The 21,962-nt window shown below is 29.9% G+C and overlaps 1 protein-coding gene across 1 annotated transcript; it reads right to left on the reverse strand.

Moving 5' to 3' along the window:
- Positions 1-103: 103 nt before the first annotated feature.
- On the reverse strand, positions 104-5,619 carry LOC112797559 (zinc finger CCCH domain-containing protein ZFN-like). The gene is made up of 7 exons (XM_025840566.3): positions 5,115-5,619; positions 3,532-3,689; positions 3,252-3,314; positions 2,296-2,415; positions 1,720-2,010; positions 1,268-1,585; positions 104-733 (listed from the first exon to the last, which is right to left on the reverse strand). The coding sequence occupies exons 1-7, from the start codon at positions 5,161-5,163 to the stop codon at positions 452-454; spliced, it is 1,281 nt and encodes a 426-aa protein (XP_025696351.1). The 5' UTR covers positions 5,164-5,619; the 3' UTR covers positions 104-451.
- Between the last annotated feature and the right edge of the window lie 16,343 nt (positions 5,620-21,962).

Genomic DNA, 21,962 nt, shown 5'->3' on the forward strand with positions numbered 1-21,962 from the left:
AGCGAAAATGATTTTCTATACACACAAAGTAGTTCGGTATAAACCGAACTTTTTTTTTTCCGGAGAAAGTAAAAGCCTTTGAAATGAATTTCAGACCTGCATGAAACAAAGATTCAGCCAGGAGCCAAATTCCTGATTATTATAGATTTCCAGAAACATTTTTTACATATTGGCAAAATGTTAAATAGATAAACCAGTTTTAAGGACAGAAGAAATGTTCACATCAGGTTTTGAACCAAATGTGACAAGTATTTTGTGAAATTTATACAATCTGGCAGCATGAAATTCCAGAAAAACTGAATCCGGTAACCGCGGTCAATAGCAGGTTGGCAGAATCAGCTTAACATGAACTCTGTACATCTCCAGCAACGGGAAAATCGATTTACAGATTACCCTTTTCTCCCCTGAAAAAAATCGTAAAAGGCAGATGATGCATTTCCAAGAGACATCATTATCCCTCATCATCAATGTTATCATCACTGGAAGGAAGTTGTCTAGTCTCCGACAACGAAAGCCTCCTTGGCTTCGCAGAGCCTGACTCAACAAGTCCTTCTGGTGATAAATTTAATGCGGCGGTTCCTGATGAAGAACCCAACATTCGTCGTCCTGAAGCATCAGCTGAGGGTGATGTAGACATATTATAGGCAAAGATTCCCATGGGGTGGTCGAACTTGCAACTCGGGCCGAATTTGCATATACCATATCGCGAGTAAAAGACACACAATGGCTCTCCCTGTAGGAAATGAGACACTAGCTCTATCAGCTTGCACAAAATATCAATCAAAAGATTATAAATGTGAAGATAATAGAGACAAATTTTGGAAATAATATGCTAAATCAAGAAGCATAATTTGATCATACAGCAAGGAAAACGCATAATTCAAACAATTCAATCTGGTTGGCCTTGATCATGTCTTCTACCTTCAGTTCTATGTATGGTTCAAACCATTAAGTTAGCTTCAGATTATGGTTATACTTAAAACTGCAAATCTTCTTTGCCCAAATTCAAGTATTCATGCATCACCTAATTAATGCTCATGAATAATCAACAAAAGGATTTGCCATGTATTGTGATTTATACGATTTATATGATGTTACGCACAAAACTAGGACGCTATACACCCTAACATTTAGTCATTTTATGGTTACTAGTAACTCATCCTTCTCGTGATGGTATCTTGTTATTTTGTGTCGATAACTTCCGACAACTAACTTAATGAAACAATGACTTTGGCATGTAGTATTCAATAGCTAGAGTTCCACTTACCGGACGTAAAGGAAGGCCAATTGGACTCAAAAGACAATCAGGAGCAGGAATCAGCCTCTCACGCGGATGATGGAAACGACAGACTGCACCGAACTTACAATCTCCGGTCTTCATGTAGAACTGGCATTCAGGCTGGCCAGGTCTTTCAGGAAATATGTTCTCCCTCTGCAATGCATAGAAACCTACAGGAACTGATCCAGAACGGTATTGAGAATATGCTCCTTGGGATCCTGCATTTGCCGATTCGCCTTGACGAGAGGATGCATATGTTTGACCATTTCCAACTGATTGTTGTGTACTGTCTGATCCCATTTGACCCTGGAAAAGGTGCATGTTCCATTAGGATTCGTCCCAACAATGTCGAGTTCTCAAATCTAGACTCAAATAGCAATGCACAAATAATGATAGAAACAAAGCACAAAAGTGTTGCATCATAAGAAGAATGATCTTACATTGTATGCACCCCAGCCAGGTACCGAAACCACTCCCTGAGGTAGAATCAAAGATGCATAACTCGACGGACCTTGCCAGCGTGGACTAGCAATGTAGGATGAACTCGACCAATTTGTAATTCCTGCTGCATATGACTGCTGACCTGGCGTTGTTGGAGAATGAACGGTGGGGTAAACAGGAGAACTGCGCATTGAAAGCACCATATTACTTGGTTGAGGATGATGGAATTTGCAAGTGTTCCCAAATTTGCACTGTCCGGTTCTTAAATAGTAAGCACATTCCGCCTCATTCTGCATCAACAACAAATATATGTATGTACTTACACGACTAAATCATAATATCAACAATTTCGTAACGGTTCGTAATACTCGTATTGAATAGGATTACACAAAGAATACATAACTATTATCCAAAAAACCAAATTAGATCTTCAGTCTAAAAGTGTATCAAGCAAGTTATTGGTGTAAAAATAAATGAGTGATAAAAACAAAAATGGGCTGCAGCAAATTAATGAACATTACTATCTTAGCCTTAGATACAACTCATACAAATGTACACAAATCTGAGCAACTAACCGGGCGGAGTGGATAGCCTAAAATATTTAAAGCAACTCTTCCAGCAATCCCGGCCTTGTCTCTAGGATGATGAAACTTGCATGTGGCTCCGAATTTGCAAGTTCCTGTCTTCAGATAATACTGGAAAACACAACTCGGATCAGTATTTTGTAAGATGGTGGTTGATGTTTACAATATGAAGGTTCACGCACACTATGTCAAGGCCAAAAATTAGTGCTTAGCAGAATAAGGTTGGCGTTAACATCAAATAAGAAAATCAAACAAAAACAACAATTTATATAGCTTGATATAAAGTCACCCCCTCCTTGTTCGCTGCCTATACTTCATGCAGACATCAATGATTAACTTAAGTGTTGGTGAATAAAGTTTTGTATTGTGTAAATATAAAGAATAGTTAGTTCTTAAGACAGACGAAGCGAAGAAGTGAACATCCCCACCCCACCCCACCCCAACACCCGCATGCTCGAAAAGAGGGGTGGGGGGGAGCACATCTGAACTAGAAATTATTTTAAACTATATTTTAGTCCAATGAAAACTAAAATTAAACTAATACAATATAAATGTAAATCAGTTGCCTCAAAATTTTTGATAGAGTACTGCATACACAAGCAAATTGAAATGCTGTTAACTTCCTACCCGAATTATGCCACTTTTCAGATAACTGCATATGAACCATTCTAGAAACAACAGTACAGAAAATAGATGTACATGCAACTCCCATTAACATTATGATCTCCTTTGCCCTAGTTCCATTCACCAAACTGTTTGAAATTCCAAAGTTAAAAGATATTGTAGACACTTGTCATGCGGACTAAAGTAAAGGTCATCTGTAAATTGTTTTAGCCCATGCAAACTGCTATAGTTTCCAAAATTATTATAAAGTTCCACCTTAAAAAGCATGCACATTATAACAAGCAATATGCACCTTATGCACTCATTGAGAAACAAGTACATGCCTGACATTCTGGCTGCCCTATTCTTTCTGGGAACTCTCCTTTCATCCGTGCAGCGGCAATAGCCTAATGGTATTTGAAGAAAAACTAATCAGATAAGTGATCAAGACAATGATCACAAAAGTACAGAAAAGATAATTTCATTCAAGTTTCAACATTTTATAACAGCTACAAACTATTCTTTTTCCTATGGAATGAATGAATACAAAAGTCAAATAATCATGTGTCAACAATCTTCACAACACTTATGTTATCAACTTAAAATCACAATATGAGTTTCTACCAGTTTCCTGTTAGGAGGATGGTTAAATCGACATGTTGCTCCGAATCTACAGAGTCCTGTTCTGATGTAATATGAACAATCTGGTTCTCCTGGATGCTCAGGATAAGGTCCAGGTTCCATCGTTTCACTCGACCTCAAGTTCATTTGCCACATTGCATCTGAGATAATGTCATATGAAATAAAATAAAATAAAATAATCGAACTAAACCCGTCGAAGAGTGAAAGAATAACGATAACCACAATCAGAGTTCAAACTTAGTCTCATTCTCATACTCTTCTGTTATTGTAAATCAATAAATCAAATGCAATATAAATTTGGCTCATGAAAATGCATAAGAAATGGAAGAATAAAGATTAAATCTTCGCATTGGTCCTCGATTTTGTGAGCATCATTCATTTTAGTCATTTCGATCTGTCGAAGACTAAAATGAATCATACTCACAAAGTCGACGACCAAAAAGAATCTTTACTCAAAAACTAGAAGAACTCCAAGTCATGCATGCTAGACAATAATGATACAATAAAGAAAAAAATTAAAAAAAAAAACTTATGGGGGCCCCTTCTTACCATGGCAGTGGCATAAAGGGCCCCATCCTGTGAGAAAAAAAAAAGAAAAAGAAGTTACTTGGATGAAATAAAAACTTCCAAGTACATTTTCTTCTCCAAATTGATATCTCTGTGCAAAAACCACACTAAAAACCAGTTTGGGAAAGCTATGAGCCCATGACTTTTCAAAAGCTGCCATGCCCTATTACTGTAGGTTCTTGGGGGAAAAAACTGGTGAAGACAAAGGCTCAATAAATGTTCATAGCTAAATATGTTTAAAAATCTTCCATAAATTGCACCTTGATAAATGAAGCAGTTTAAAAAGTTTCCATATATTGCTACCTTGATTAATGAAGTATCTAATAATAACAGGTTATCATGAAACTACAGCTACTTCAAAGTATTAAAACCCAAAAGTACCCACAAAAAAAAAAGAGAGACATATAAATAAAACTTTAGTTATATGAATTAAAATTAAAAATTAAATAAAGTAAAGAGGTTTTGTTAAGCAATTCAGAGCTTGGAAAACATGCCATATCATTGATTGTGGGTTTTACCAGTCAAAATTCAACATCAGAAACAAATGGCATGGCTATAAGGATGACTATGAACATTCCCAAAGTGACTAATAACTAATAAGGAAGCATTGAAAAAAAAAACTAAAAAATAACAAAATATTAGTAAAAAATAAGATAGTTGTTGAACTTTTATGTGGAATACCAGAGACCAAAAAACAAGGGGCTAAGGTTGTTAGCTAAGGTTATCTCAGATCTCAGATAATAGCATTTGACAAATCCCACTAATTTTTGACACCCCCCAAAAAAAACAATGAAATATGAAACAAAAAAAGGTGTGTGATGATGATGAATTATGATCATAAAAAAAAATATCAATTAATTAATTAATTGAATAAAAAACACAACATGATCAGAAATTAATATAAGGGGAAAAATGAATAAAATATAATTCAATTGAATAGAATTGAGATTATGAGTTATGAAGAATGATAAGAATGAAAATAGAAGGAAGAAACAAACCTTGAGGGATGCCTTCACGGGACATGGGAATTGCAGCATCGAATTCCATATATGAAGATGAAGATTATTATTATGAGTATGATTAATATTATAATTATGTGTGTGGTTGGAGTATTTATACATGATTATGAAGAAGGTATGAGAATATAGAACCCCATTTGCACACAACATTCATTCATCAGTATCACTAAAACACACTTCACTCTTTTTCTGTGTGTCTTTCTTTCTGTTATGAGATCAAGTTTCTTCCAACCCCAACAACAACAACAACATTAACTACATCAACAACAACAATAATAACACCAACAATAAATGATAAAATTTAATTATTATAAATAAAAATAATAATAAAAACAAGAGAGAGAGAGAGAGAGAGAGAGAGAGAGAGAGAGAGAGAGAGAGAGAAGAGAAGGAAAGAGAGGTGGCGTTGTGTTCTCCACTCCACAAACGAGAATAAGGAATAAAAACCAAGCAACCAACCAGACCAGTCATCTATTACTGTTACCAAATACTATATTATTATTATTATTATTATTATTATTATTATTATTATTATTATTATTATAATATTTACTTTCGTTTCTTTTTTTATTTTTTTGCAATTTTTATTTACTAAAAGTCTTAAAGAGAATTTTGTCTTTTTAGTCATTCAGTCTTATAATATTATTAAATCAGTTGAAGTAATTGATTTTTAAATTTATTACTTATAAATTATAATATTATCTGAAAATATAAATTTAATTGAATAATTATATAAAATTCTTTATATACATCAAAATTAATTTTTTTTATTATTGAACTTTTATTAAATAGAGTTTATGTGAGATTTTTTAAAAATAAAAAAAAAAACATTTAGATGGATATATTTGACAATCAACTTTGAGTCATACTTCAGGGTTTAACTACTATTTGCTATTTAGAATTATTTTAGTTATTATTTTATAATAATAATAATAATAATAATAATAATAATAATAATAATAATAATAATAATAATAATAATAAAAGAGCATATGTTAATGTGGTGCGAAAAAATAAGGAGAGTAAGATTTTTTTGAAAATTAACCGTAAAAAAAAAAAACAACTTAAATCTTAAATTTTAATTCTAAATTTTAAATTTTACTTTTAATCATTGATATAAAGTATAATAAATAAAAAATTTAAAAATAATTTAATTAACAAAAAATACAGTATTTTTTATTTAGTAAATAACATTTAAGAATGAGGCTAGTAAATAAGAAGTGAACTAAATTTGTGTCGCACAAAAATAACGATAAAATTTTGTGTATATATTCTATCTTAAAAAAATCCACCCTGTAACCAAATTTAATACAAATTTATAGAGAAATCAAATACAATTTTAGAAGTATTTATCACTTGTTTATTTTCAAAAAAATGACAGCAACAAAGAAAAACTTGAATCTTGGTCTTTAACTCTTTATGGAATATATATGAAACCATTATCATTAATGGTAATCATTTTTTATTTTATGGCTAATTTTAATGATCACCCAAATTAGAGGTATTTGAGACGCCAATTTAAATGTAAAGATGAAGAGGATAAAATAAGCAAAATAAAAAATAAGAATTACAAATAATCAAATATTTATTTATAGTTTGTGTTTTTATGTGTTTTGTTTGTTTTTTGAGGCGCGTTTTGGACATTCACACATTCATTCATCTCCCCCAAAAACCTCATCTACTTTTTTGGACACGTACGTTTCTCCATTTTCTTTTTTATTTATTTTATTTTATTTTTGGTATTGGACTTTTGGTTTAAAATAATAATCCACAAAATTTGACTTATGCACTTCTCTACTTTACGTGAACCAATAACAACATTTAAATTAAATAAAATAACATGAAATATATTGAAATATACTTTTTCTTCTCACACGTGATTTGCTGTTTCTCAATCCCTTCAACTATGAGAATTGAGAAATGCACTTTAACCAAAGTGAGTTCGATTTTATATTAGTATTATTTTGATTCACTTATAAATTATAATTGAACTCGATTTTATGTTTTGGATTGAATTATTAGTTAGACGAGTTTAATTTTTAAGTCTTAAATTCGATTTATTAAAACCTTAGTACACTAGAGTTTAAGGCTTTGTTTATGAATAATAACAAACATTACTAGATTATATTAGCATAATTAGATAGTTTCTACTTTCTAGAAGAAAAAAAAACTGTTAAGAGGATAATTATGGTTAATTCTGTCCACAAATTTTTTTTAGTAAAAATGACAAATCGATTTTTTATTTTTTAATTTACGGATATTTAAATTCTTGAGAATTTAAAAATATATTTAAGTTTTTTGTCTCTTTAAAATTTGAATATATCGATCAACTAAATTAATACAGTAAGAGTTATTTTTTATTTTTTATTTTTAGTCCGAAATTAACAGACTCAAGTAAACATGATAGATCAATATATTTAAGCTCTGAAAAGATTAAAAATTTAAATGTATTTGTAAATTTTTGAGAATTTAAGTGTTCGTGGATCGAAATATCAAGGATCTATTTTTTTTTATGGTTGAAACATAAAGTAAAGCTACTAAATTATTATTGACTTAAAGCTACCAAATTATTATTGACTTAACTAATCAAATCAATTTTTTTTTCTACTTTTTTGTTTCACTGTAGTTATTATGGCAACAGCCAACACCATTCTATACTTCTATTTTCGTATTTGTTTATTATTTCGTTCTGAATGATGATTAATTAAAAACTTATTCTTTTTTTTCTAATTAATTTCTTGTTGATACTTAAACCAAAAATTCAAATATATATGTTATTCTTTGATAATATAAAAATAAAAAATTGAACATTTTTATTTAAAAATAAAAAAGGTTAGAATTTCCAATATTTTTATTATTTATCATATTATGTGCTTACCAATGTTGGAAAAGTTGAATATCTTTTTCAAACTTCGTTTTTCCAATAGAAAGAAAGCATTGGGTTGAGTTTGGGTTGGCATTGATAAATGATGATAATAATAATAATATGGTGAATGGTCATTGGTGCACCAAGAAAAATAAGAGAAAAAATATAAGGGAAAAAAAAGAAGCAAAAGGAGTGGATAATCAATTTTGGAACCATTGGTTTAGAAAGGAAAGGAAAAGAACAAAAAAGTTCGTGGAAGACGGCATGCTGTTTCAGTGTGAAGTTGACACCAATATACAAAATCTTAAAATTAAAGTATTTAAAAAAATAAACTTGTCTCTTGTTTAAAATTAAGGGTCTTGATTTTTGAAAAAAAATATTTTTTTATAGATCTTTTATTAATAGATAAAATTTATTTCATATTTAAATAAATTTTCTAAAAAAATTAAATATTAAAAATGTATTTTGTTTTTATTTTTTTAAGTAAAGTATTATTGATTTTTAAAAAAATAATTTATTTTTTTAATAAAAATACTTCTATTAAAAAATTATCCAAATAGATTTAAAATTAAAATTTATTTAATCACATAAAAAAACTAATCCAAACTAACATCAAGGATTTAAGATTGTTGTATGAATAGTTTCATATTTATTTAAAATAAGTGAGTAAAAAATAAATTTAGTCCAAGGCAAGTCTCATAATGGGGAAGGGGGTAATAACCCCCTAAATTTTAATTTTTTTTACATATAAATTATATATAAAGTTTAGTTTAATTTTTCTAAAATTTTATTTTAATTTTATTTTATTATAAAAATATTTTTTATTCTACTCTAATATTTTATCTAACTTCACTCCTAAGTTTAATTTTGATATAATTATCTATATAGTCTTTTGTAAAGTTTTTGAAATAATAAAATTGTTTTAGTAAATTCTCTCTCGTATTAGTGAGATTCTATCAGTTAAATATAATAAACAACGACCAAGTATGTATTAGTATGAATATAGAAAAGAATGTGACTCCCTAATTAACTTTAATTTTTCTGTAAATAGGGTTAATCAATTCATATATGTGGCTAGTTAAATTTTCGTTAAATCAATTAAACAATATCTTCAAGATACTAGTAAATAGTAACGAATACTTACTCTTCTATAAAAAATATTGAAATTTAGTTCAATTTTACTTGATTGATGATAGAGCGAAGAAACAAACATCATACCTTGAATTTGACGTTGTAAAAATAAATGGTTTTAGATTTAGTTTGTCATTTTGGTTTGAGTCCAAATTAATTTTATCATTATGTTGTTTTGACTTTATTTCTTGCCAGTTTTTCACTAGGTTATGTACTTATTATGTTACCAATACCAATACACATGTCACAGTGTCACACTATGACATTAACTTGTAATACCTAGCAAGTGAACAATCTAAATTATTGCATAATACACCCTCATTCCGCTCCAAATTGCATAATACAACCTCATTCTCCATATTACTACATTACTCCCTGTATCTTGAAGCCCTTAAATCTGAATTTGGCTCCTTTAAAATTTAAATTTTACTTAAAAAAATAAAGTGTGATCTCTCACCATTTATTTTATAGGTAGGACCAAAAATAAATATAAAAGATAAATTATTCAAGAGTAAAAGATCACACTTTATCCTTTAAAATAAAATTCAAACTTTAGAAGAACTAAATCCCTAAATCTTATGTTTTATAATTTTCAGTGACCGAATTATCATATTTCATTCATTCTCCTAATCTCCTTTGATACAAGGTTTATTACTTTGTTGGTCCCTATAGTTTCACGAAATTTTCAATTAAGTCCATATACTTTTTTTCTTTTCAATTGAGTCTCTATATATTAATTTTTTTTAATTAAATCCCTACCGTGACAAAAACGTCTAAAATAACAGAATATTCTCTTAAAAAACGAATATTCTCTCTTTTAGAATAGCAGAACACTCTTATATTTTTAAAATTCTAAAAAAACCCTTCTCACTCCCACACTCACATCTCCTCAACCCTGACTTCTTCATCGAGCTCTCTCCAGATCTGTGCCGCACGGTGCCCTCTCGCCGCACCTCCTCCTCTCGGCATCCCTGTCGTGCCCCCATCGAGTGTTCCCCTCTCATCCCCAGTTCTTGAGATCCATACTCCTTCATCCAAGGTGTGCGAAATCCCTCACCTCTGCGTTACCCTGCTCCTCCAAGTGGATTGTCGAGTCGCGCCGCTGCCATCCGTGGTGCTCTCACCGGCGTCGAAGTTGAGCATCTCCTCGATCACATGCGGAACCATCACACCGTCCTCCACCGTGAGCCAATCTGACCTATAGCCCTAATCTAACCTATCGCGGCATCTCCCCTTTCACTGGTTCACTCTTCCACACTGATCTTTCCTTCTTGTTTTCAATCTTGGTTCAGAATTTTGAGCAAAAATTTGGATTTATCTTTTATTAGTTGGGTTTAATTGCTGTTGTTTAGAGTTAGGAATTTGATCATGTGACTTGATCCACTATGGGCAAGCTCAGCTGACTAATCCTTATTCCGTTTCATTCATTACTTTAACTATTTGAACTAGTGAGAGTTGATGATCTAGATTGCTAATTGAGTTAGATTAACTAACAGATTGTAATTTTTTCTTTTAAATTATGATTTTAATTAGAGTAATCATACATCTGTGTATGATCAGCAAGAATGAATTGTTCAAGGTTGACTGGTTCTCAATAAAGCATATCTTAATCGCATCCAATTGAACTAATTTTTAAAGATCCTGTGATTTTCAATCAAATGTTCATTTTTGCCTGTTTTCTCCCATTGTTCTTGCTGCTTAGTTCCTAGGAAGGCTGCATTATCAGGGTATTTCATTTATTTTGTGCAGTTAGTTGAATTTATGAAAGTCCATTGATTGGATTTTCTATATATTGTGAACCTAGTTCTATTCCATGTTTGTGCAGTTCATTGAATTTATGAAAGTCCATTATTATTTATGTGAAATTAGAAAATAGCACTAAATTAATTTGTGCAGTTAGCTAACTTAGCTGGTTTATGTATTAATTATTGGTAAAGAACTTGTTGTACAGAAAAGAGGATTTATCTGCCTTTACAAGTATGAATAATAATGGAGTTATTATAAACTTTGCAGGTTTATGTACAAATAATGCCAGGATTATTTATGAACTCTGTTATATGCTTGATTAGTATTATGTCAGGATTATTTATTATAAAACTCTATATGCTTGAATTTTCACGTGCACTATACACTAAGAATGAAAGAAAAAAATTTGTTCAAGAATTGACTCAGACTATTCGTTGATTTTTACTATTCATACTATTTCTGTGTGTGTGTCCAAACTTCTAAACGTATATTAGTCTTTCCTCTCTTTTATGTATATAGCAATTTTTCAGTGAGCTTTCACTTGATATAATGATAATAATAAAGCTAAATAACAATAAATGATGATATAATGGATCTTTTACATGAGTGTAATGTTTTTGTGAGACATTAAAAGGAGTTTTTTCTATATCACCATATGTAATGGATCTTAGTTTATCTGCTCCTCCAACGAGTGGAGTAAAAAAAATTGAATTGTTCACTCCAACCATATGTAATGGATCTTAGTTCATCTGCCGTTTTCATTCCAGCCGGTTGTCCTCACCAAGTCAAAAATCTAAAAGTAAGAACATACATGATCAGGGACGGACCCAAGCATACAAATGAGGGGGCACTTGCCCCCATGATTTTTTAATTTTTGTTTTAAAAGATATAGTTATATATAATATGCCCTCACTTCAAATTTTAAATGACCCCACTACAAATAAAATAAATTCAATTAGCTAAAGTTTTAAATTTATTTTTTTATTTTTTTTATCATTTTGACTATTATTTAACCTAATCAAATTTAATTATTGTACCGTCAGTTCTTTATTTTCTTAAACCCTCTTCTTATTTTTATATTTTCAACCTTCTTTTTCTATTCCTTATCTAATGGTCATCTTCTCTTCATCAAAAAGTAAATTTTAAATTCTCCAATTTTTTTTATATAGCTCTCCATGACTCTATGTATCTTTTAATTTCATTATTTTTCTTTTTGATATTTTCAATTGCATTTTTTAATTCAAACAATTATAGTTTAGGTAACGATCTAATATTTTATTTTTTTGTGACTTTATATATTTTATTTTATTCTCGATTTATTCATCCTTATTACTTATTTTTTATCTTTTGTTCTAATATATGTACCTATGTTGCATATAAAATTTTAAAATGAACTGATTAATTTACTAATTTAGAATATATTTTTTATTTTTAAAATAATGATAAAAAATATTTTAATTATAATATATAATTAAACAGATACATAAAATATTTTATCTAATATTATATCAAAATTAAATTAAAAAATATATAACAAATTTAATTATTTTAAAAAATAAAAATTATAAAAATTATGTTTTTATTATTTTATATAAACATACTTTTCATACAAAGATTTAATTTTTCTGGTATTTATATATAATTCTAATTTCAAATTATAAATACTAATGTATTATTATGCGCTAATATGCCAGTTAATTCAGTCTTTTATTATTAAATGTGTATAAAAAGATTAGTTAGGATAATAAGTTATCTATAATTTAATTAAAAAATTTTAATTTTAAATTTTAGAAATAAAAAAACTTTTTTATAAATTATATATAATAAATAGTATTTTAAGAATAAAAGTGTTCGCTAACTCTTTTTAATTTTTATATCTCCATATAATTAATAATATTTAACAAAATTTATTTAATATATATATATATATATATATATATATATATATATATATTTGCCCCCACTCCTAAAATTTATATATATATATATTTGCCTCCACTCCTAAAATTTTATGGGTCCATCACTGTACATGATACATTAGTCACATCTTTAGTGTACTGAGTTAATTTTTTATATATCTACAATATTTTAATTCAATAAAAATGTAAAGAATTTTCTTTTGTGAAGTGAGCCGAATGAAATTGCTAATCATATTCAATGTTCACGGTTAGTGTTTGTGATCTTTACTCCTATCTAGTTTGCATTGTGATGCATGCATGATTTGATTACAATGTTCACTTTGATAAGGCATTATTAGATTATTGTTTCTAAGTTCATGAATCATGACTATGAATTTAAGTTTATTATTTGATTTACTAAATTGGTGATTTTTATACAGGTCTGAAAAAAGTGAGGTTCAGGGTGGTTGCATATAGTTACTGATGAACTGAAGTCTGCTCTCTCAGAATTTTTCTCGGCTCAAAACTGTCCGTTATTAATGTTATTATTGATCTCTATGCTAGTTCAGGGAGTGGGAGGCTGCAACACAAGAACTGATTTTTGAATTTTAAATTTCAATAACACAAATTACATATCCTTGTGATTTTTTATTGTATACCATGATATGATAAAGACACAAATTATATTCTATGAATCTACATAAATGTAAAATGTTACATTATCATAATGAATACTTGAAGGATGAAAACTGAATTTTATATATGCTTATTACTATTATTTCTATTTCATTTTATTCCATTCTTTTTTTTAGGTTCTTAAGATAAGGTATTTTGAAAGTCAAAAAAAAAAAGGTATTTTTGGTACAATTTGTATATAAATAAGCAAAAGAATGATAGTGACAAAATAAAATAGATTATAAGAATATTTTTCATGTCTTAGAATCATTGTATAGGGATTATAGGAATATCTTTCATTGAATATTTATAGTTTCACCGAATTTTGAATTAAGTCCCTATATTTTTTTTTCTTTTCAATTAGGTCCTTAAAGGTATAAAAGTAATTTTACAATTTACTGACATTTTTTTTATGTTTTAACATTAATAGGGACTAAGTTGAAAAAAAAATTAACATATAGGGACCCTTATAAGAAAAAAATATAAGGACCTAATTAAAAATTTGGTGAAATTATAGAGACCAACAGAATAATTAAACCTTGATACAACCATAAGAGAAGGAATAACACATTGAGTAAACTGACCATTAAGTTTCTATAAATTTGATTTTGGATAAATTAATTTTTTTTAAATATAAAGTATTAGTTAGATTATTTATGATAATAAATGGTGGATACATTATTTTTTTATACTAATTTATTATATAACATTTAATCATAATATTTTTATATATCATTAGTTATAATGACATGTCTATTTTTAGAATGAAATTTTACCTGCGTTATTAATATTTGTGGTGAATAAAGAGTAATTAATGATGTTATAAAAAAAATAAGAAGATAACTAATATTTTATTGTCTAAACTAAAATGACATTATTCATATGCTCACGTGGCAATAATAAAATACGTTATTATAAATAATAAAATACATGAATAACTTTATTTTTTTTTTGCATTATAGATAAAATAACATAACATTCTTTTTCTATTTATGATTATAGAGGACCTAATTGATATTTTTTATTTTTAAAAATTAATTAATCTAAAATTAAAATTTTTATAGACTAAATTATCACTTTACTCTAAAATGTAATATTACTATACCCCATAATTATATTGTAGCTAGTTATCTTTTACATCTATCATATTTTTCTCATCTTCTATATTCATAGATATTTTGTAAGATTTTATTCGTCATATAATAATGTTCATATTTCATTTGTTGAAATGTGTAAATATACTTGTATAAACACAGAAGATAACAAACAGAGTATTATCATGCAAAAAAGAAATGAAGGAAGAGAAAAGCGAGATATTAAACAAAATTATAGAATTTTAACATTGTTAATCGCTCATAGAGTAACCAGCTATTTATACCCACGTATATAAGAGATAAATATCTAACAAACTCTAATTGACAGAAACAACCTCAATTTTCTTTTCACATAAGTTAATAGTTTACTAACATCCCTTATTCCCTTAACAATCCCTTCTCAAACTTAGTTGAGTTTGATGCACAACTTAAATTTGGTCTTAAATTTATTAAATAATGTTGCAAACAAAGATTTAGTCAGAACGTCTCTCAATTGATTTTGAGTATATATATATATATACCACATACAACTTTTTTTTATTTATCAAGTCTCTTAAAATTGAAGGTAAAATTGAAGGTAAAACTTTAGACTTTGTAGTATATCACGGTAAATTTTAAAAGATTAAATTGAATAGTATTTGTATAATTTTTTAAAATATTTAAAAATATTTTAGATAATTTTAAAATGTTTTAGAATATCTTAGAAAGTCTCAAAATATCCTAGAAGATTTTAGAAGACTCTAAAAGATCATAAAATATTTTAGAAGAGTATGGATGTATATAAAAATATGAAAAATAGTATGGAATAATCTAAAAGTATTTAGAGGAATGTGGCAGAACAAATATTTGTAGTGAATGTTTTGGATGATCAATCTAGACCGTTGATTAGATTTAATCATAACCATCTATTGAGGAGATGGATGACTATAAATAGGGATGGGAGTTAGAGTTTGTGTGTGTGAGTCATTTGTAACGAATACTTAAGTAATAAAGTGTTCTTTCTACCAAAACTTCATTTCTCTTCTGTTCTCTTTTGTTCGTAGCCTTCTTGCTAAATATTAAGGGTTAGCCTGACTTGTCTTAGCTTAAGAGGCTAAGTAAGTCTAAGTGTCGACACGACAGTATTAGAGTGTGTCCAAGACCGTGACAATTTGGCATCAAAGTAAGGTTCGAGAGGGAGCACAAGTGGTTTGTGGGTATGACTTCTAATGTAACCATGGAACATGTTGAGTCTCAAAGGAAAAAAGATGCCATTCCTTATCAATGGAGAGGTAAGAAGGTGCGTTCTCCGAGTGAGTTTAGAGGTAAGGACTTTACTTTCTTAGAAGAGAGAATTTTTATGTTGGAAAATGGTCTATCCTCTATAGTTGAGCGCCTCCAAAGGATAGAACATGATAAGGAGATCCTCGAGACCCACGTGTTCGGAGAACTATATGCTTTCAAAGAAAAGTATGCTCCAAATAGAAGAGAAGCTTGAAAATTTCTTGAAGTTATTTGAGGAAGTTCGAGTTTGGTTCGAGAAGGCAAAATCTCGACCAATCATTATAAGGGAGACGACAAAGATTGATCTCCCAAAGGTAAAGGAGTTCAAGGCCATGAAAGAAGTTCAAGATGTGGAGAACTTTCTATGGCAAAGTAATTCGAAGGTTAAGAGGTGGTCAAAGAAGCAATAAAGGTACATACTACAACTCTCTACCTTTTTGATAATACTACTTTATAGTGGGAGAGAAAGTACATAGATATAGAAATGGTACTTGTAACATAGCCACATGAAAAGATTTTAAAAAAGAGGAAGTTCTTCCCTGAGAATGTGGTCTATGAAGCAAGAAAGAAGTTGAGGGAGTTAAAGTGCAAGAGTATGTTTAGTGACTACGTAAAGGAGTTCATTACTCTTACGCTTCAAATCTCCAACTTAGCATCAGAAGATGTATTATTCTTCTTCATTGATGGACTCCAACCTTGGGCAAAATAAGAATTACAAAAGAGAAACGCTAAGGATGTCAACGAGACTATCGTGGTAGCCAAATCGCTTACCGAGTATCATCAGGGAGACTCTAAACCCAAGTTTTCTTCCAAGCCTAGTTCTACTAAATTTAGGGGAGATAAGAAAAAACGTTTCTCAACAAAAAGGAAAGAAAGTATTTTTCAAAGAAAGAGTACGAGAAAAAGAAAAAAAAAGCTTTCATGCTTAAAAGAGGATGCTTCATGTATAAGGGACCACACCAAATAAAGGACTGTCCCAAATTAGGGGTTCTAGCATCTATCGCCGAAGAATGAGAGGCTCAATTGCAAGTGATTGAGTGTGTTGAATCTGTTCAAGTCATGAATGTTGAGAAGGAAAAAGAGGTAAACACTATAGAAAAGAAAGGTTTGATGTATGTCAAAGCCTTTATAAATGAAAAATCTGTCATAATTAGGATTGGCACTGGTATTACACACAATTTTATCATGCCTGACGAAGTAAAGAAGGCTTAGGTTGAAGATCACGAAAAGAATGACCTGTTCAAATCCATGAATACTAAGGGTGATTAAGGGAGTAGGAAAAAGGGTTGAGATGACACTTAGATCTTTAAAGAGTCTTGTGGATTTCTCAGTAGCACCCTGATGATTTTAAGATAGTTATTGGGCTCGATTTGCAAAGGAAGACAAATATAATATGTAAGAATCGCTGTTAATTAACCGCTTAATTAAAATAATTTAATTACCCAAAATAGATTCCAAAAATTTTAGAATATTAATTAAAAATTTTAAATATGATATTTCGACTTAGTAGATTTTTCTGAGTTGAAAATTTTAATTTTCTGTAGAAAATTGCGTAAAAATACGTACCGGTAAATTAGCCGATAGTACCAGCTTAAATCTATCCGGTACTGTATGAGAATAATAAAAGCTGTAAAAAAAACTTAGAAAAATAATTAAAGTTAAAAACCGGGCGCAAATTATAAAGGTTTGGCTCAAAATCAGGACAAATGGGCCAAAAACGCTAACAAGTTAGATCGGGCGTAAGTTGGGCCCAAACCCAACATATATAAGTGTATAAATGAACCCAAATAAGCTCATAACACACTTGAAACCAAACTCTAGGAGCTAAAAAGAAGAGTGAAGGGAAGAGAGAAAATACTATTCACAATTATATTTAATTGATCATATCTTAAGCTACGAAACTCCGATTCGTGTGCCGTCAGTTGCTATGTGAAACTCTCACCAAGTCCGTTAGTTTCATTTAACTAAAGTATTAAGATTTTCAAAAATCCTTACCCAGTTTTTATCTCTATAAAATTCGAAATTTTAGGTTTGGTTTTTGAGCAATTTTTGTGATTTTGGGTGTTTAGGCACACCATAGCACTTGGTTGCTATTGGATTTTGTCTCAATCAATATTGAATAAGGTGAGCATATTCAAATCTCTTATAGTTTTGTAGATTTGATGAACTATAGGTTAATTTGTGATAAATTATGTATGTCTAGCTTGAATTGTGAGTATTGGAGCATTGGTTCTTGAGTTGGTGGATTGTTGGTGAGTTGAGGCTTGTTGGAGTCCAAATTTGGTATTTTGCATGTATTGAAAATTGGCCAAGGTATAATTTCAATTTTCTCTATGTAATATGTAATATTTCTGGACACTTAGACTAGTAGATCCTAGGATAGGATTGAATTGGTTGTTGATAATTGTATGATGATTTTGATGATTGTGATGATTTCAGTGAATGATGATATTGAATCATGATGTGGATTTGAATAATGATTATGAAGATTGATAATAAATTATGAGGCTTGTTGATGTTGATAAATATTGAGAATGGTGAAATGATATTTTGTGATGTTAATTATTGAAATTTGAGTTTTATAAGTAGAATTTGGTGTATGGAATGGATGATATTATATGTTACTAAGTTGTGGAATGATGAGAAGTATGTGAATATAATTTAGGCACATTGAAACTGTTTTAGATGTGGAATAATTGGTTTTGAATTGAGAATTTCGATAAATTTGAGGTTTAAAGGTTTTTGGCAAAAACGAATTTTTGGCCAATTTTGGCGGATCATATCTTAAGTCTTGGTATTTAAAATTAATTGAATTTTGTATCAAATTAAAGATAATTCAAATATCTTTAAAACGGTATAGATTTTGAAAAAATCAAAATTTTGTAGAAAAAGATATGATCGTTGAAAGTTGGTATCGAAAATCTGAATTTTGTGATGTTGCAGAAAATTGTAAGTTATGGTTTGTGCACACGCATGAGGTGTGTACACACGCACGAGGTGTGTGCACATGCACACCCTGTGAAAGTTGCAAGTTGTGCTTACGCACAACATTATGCGTACGCACAAGTTGGGAAGAGCCTTCTGTTGAGCATGTCCACACGTATTCATGCATACACATAAAATGGAAAATTTTACCTTGTGTGCGTACGCACACCTCTATGCGTACGCACACCTCTATGCGTACGCACAAGTTGAGAAAACTCTTTTGGTGCGTGTGTACGCACAACCCTATGCATACGCACAAGCCCTGCTTTTCAAATAAAAATCTTGTTTTCAATCATTTACCTTTCCGATAAACTTACAAACTTCTGTAACGCTTGTTTAAGGTCCCTTGGCTTGTTTTTAGGCTTTGAAACATATAGAATATCCTAAGTGAGTTTAACTATATATTTTCTGATAAAAAATTTAGAAGACGAAGACTTAGGTTTCTAAGTTTGTGAGGGGATCGTTGGAGTATTATATTGATGATGAGTATGATGAGCTGTGAAAATAAGAAAATTGAAAATGTTTGTGACGAGTCTAGGACTCGAAGATAAATGAGAAAAAATTGAGTACTGAAAGTGATTACTAATGGAATATGGATGTATATTGTTTTATACTGGTATTGTTGAGATGCTATGCACCTGGTAAGAACGGTTGGTTAATCCCGCTTACGTTGAGATGTGAGGTTTGTGGCTGAGTATCCTGTTTGCATCCTTTCGGAATCAGGAGTGTTCGCGGACATTATATCTCTATACCGTGTGCCGGGCATGATATTCCTGGGGTACCCATTTTATTTGTGACTGAAAGGTGACATTTCCATGGGAATGTGTTGGGTTAGTAGTTGAACCGACAATGTGCAGTAGAACATGCATTCATCATATGTATTACTATGTGTTTGCTTGCTTTTTTTTACTTGCATAATATGCCTAATTGTATAACTTGCTTAAGTGCTTTTTGATTTACTTGCTATACTTGATAATTACTTTTGCTTTACTTGTATGAATTACTTATATTTTCTACTAGAATTGAGGAGGTTCAGTAGGCGGTGGCGATGGGATCGCATGGCGGTTAGGTTGGCGAAGGTTGTGGCACAGCGGTGTAAATGTTAGATTAGAAATCCCTAAGTTAGATCACCTGTTTAAGGATTTATTTATTTATTTTATAAGCTTGAATATTATGCCTGATGTGAAGTTCTAGAATTGCCTCTAGCGTTCCAAAATCTTATATCTTATATTACTGGGCACTATTACCATACTGAGAACCTCTGGTTCTCATACCATATTCTATTATTTTTCATATGTAGGCCGTAACCCACTTCGGTGAGTTGCGTGATGGTGACAGAGCGAAGGATCTTTATCATCTTTTGGATTTCTTTTGAATAGTTTGTTTTAGTAGTCTCACTTTTGTATCTCTATTTGCCTTAGAGGCTAACTGTGAGAGAGATATTATATATGTTGTTTTAACTTTTAGAATTCTGTTATGCCTGTATATACTAGTCGGCCTAAACTCCGCGGACTAAGGCTAATATTTCATGACTATTATACTCATATATCTACGTATGCCATTAATAAAAATGTATTCTGATTGTCACAGAAAATAGTTGGTGTCATTGTTTAAAAAATTAAAAAAAATTTAAAAAATGTGGGAATCAAAACTTGACTCCAAAAACTAAGTGCCAACTTAATATCATCAATTTCAAAATTTTAGACTCCATTTAAATTTGTGTATTTTTTAAATTATTTTATTCTTATTTTTTAAAATGTATTACACCACTTTGAAATATAGCCGTCACTGGTATCTTTATTATCTTTGTTTTACTCAATAACATCACTCCTTAAAGACTTTATATGTGAGAGGTCAAGCAAACAAGTACTAAATCTCCACCACTTAATCATTTCACACCACATTTTTATGAAAAATTACCATGGAGAATAGTGTTATATCGAAAATAATATTTTTGATAAAGATATTATCGAATTCTTTGACAAGCCAATGTTTGATAAGTTAAATTTCGATCATTGTCAAGTATTAAAATATTAAAATCAATAAACCTCCAAATAAATGTTAGAATTAACTTTGAATTGGAGCCAATGAGGTACTCCATTAGGTACTTTCTATTAATCGATTGACGCAAATATGAAAATCGAAGAGACAGATTCGACGGAGGTCAACTATGTCGAAAAAGAAGTCAGCAGTGCAATTTGTTAGTCAAAAAAATAAACAAGTTGTGAATTTTGAGGTGGAGAATAACTGTATTGGATTCCTTGAAGATGGTTAATCGATGAAGAAGAGGATTCTGATCCATTAGGACTCATAGAGAGAGAGAGTGAAGCAATCGAAGGATTCCTTGAAGATGGTCAATTGATGAAGAATAAGATTCTGATCGATTAGGACTCATAGAGAGAGAGAGAGTGAAGGATCCAAGAAAGTTAAAGTTACTAAGTGAAGATAGTTGGCGGAAGTTACAGATGGCACTCAAGGAGAGTGGAACAGTTATTCAAGGATTAAAGCACGTGGAAGTTATATCTGAATTTGATTGAAGACTTCTATAAATACGTGAAAGATCGAAGGAATAAAGTTGGAATCTTTTAAGAGAAAACACTCACACTCACTCACATCCCCAACGACTTTTTGAGTCGAGTCTTTTTCTTTAAAAAGTTTCTTCTATGTCTTTACTTTACATTTAAATTTTCCGTCACTTTGTTTTCATGCAATTTATCATCTTTGTAATGTCATTTCGATTCTTTTAAATTTAGCAACTTTTATCTTTTCTCATCTTTACCTTTTAATTTGTCCTTTATTTTTTTAAATACTTTTCTTTTATTTAATTTGATTTCCTTTTTATTCAAGTCATTTAAGTTTTATTGTTAATTTTAAATTTTTGTAAACTTTGATTTTTTTTTGTTATTATCAAAAGCATAAATTTTAATGCAAATAAAATTGGTACCCACTACAGAAAAGTAAATTTCGCTCTAACCGCCTTCGATTTGCAAACCATCTCGACAAAACAAATAGATGATTAATTGATTTAGTTTAAGAGACAAAGGACGTATACCACTTTTATTGAAGTTAAAACAACCTTTTCTCAGATAACATCATCCGTGTTAAATTTCTTTGGCGCACTAGCCACGCTATAAGCCCCACCCTTGAAGGCCTCCTATCCATAACTTTG

Source organism: Arachis hypogaea, chromosome 4 (assembly GCF_003086295.3).
Source record: "Arachis hypogaea cultivar Tifrunner chromosome 4, arahy.Tifrunner.gnm2.J5K5, whole genome shotgun sequence".
Lineage (NCBI taxonomy): Eukaryota > Viridiplantae > Streptophyta > Magnoliopsida > Fabales > Fabaceae > Arachis > Arachis hypogaea.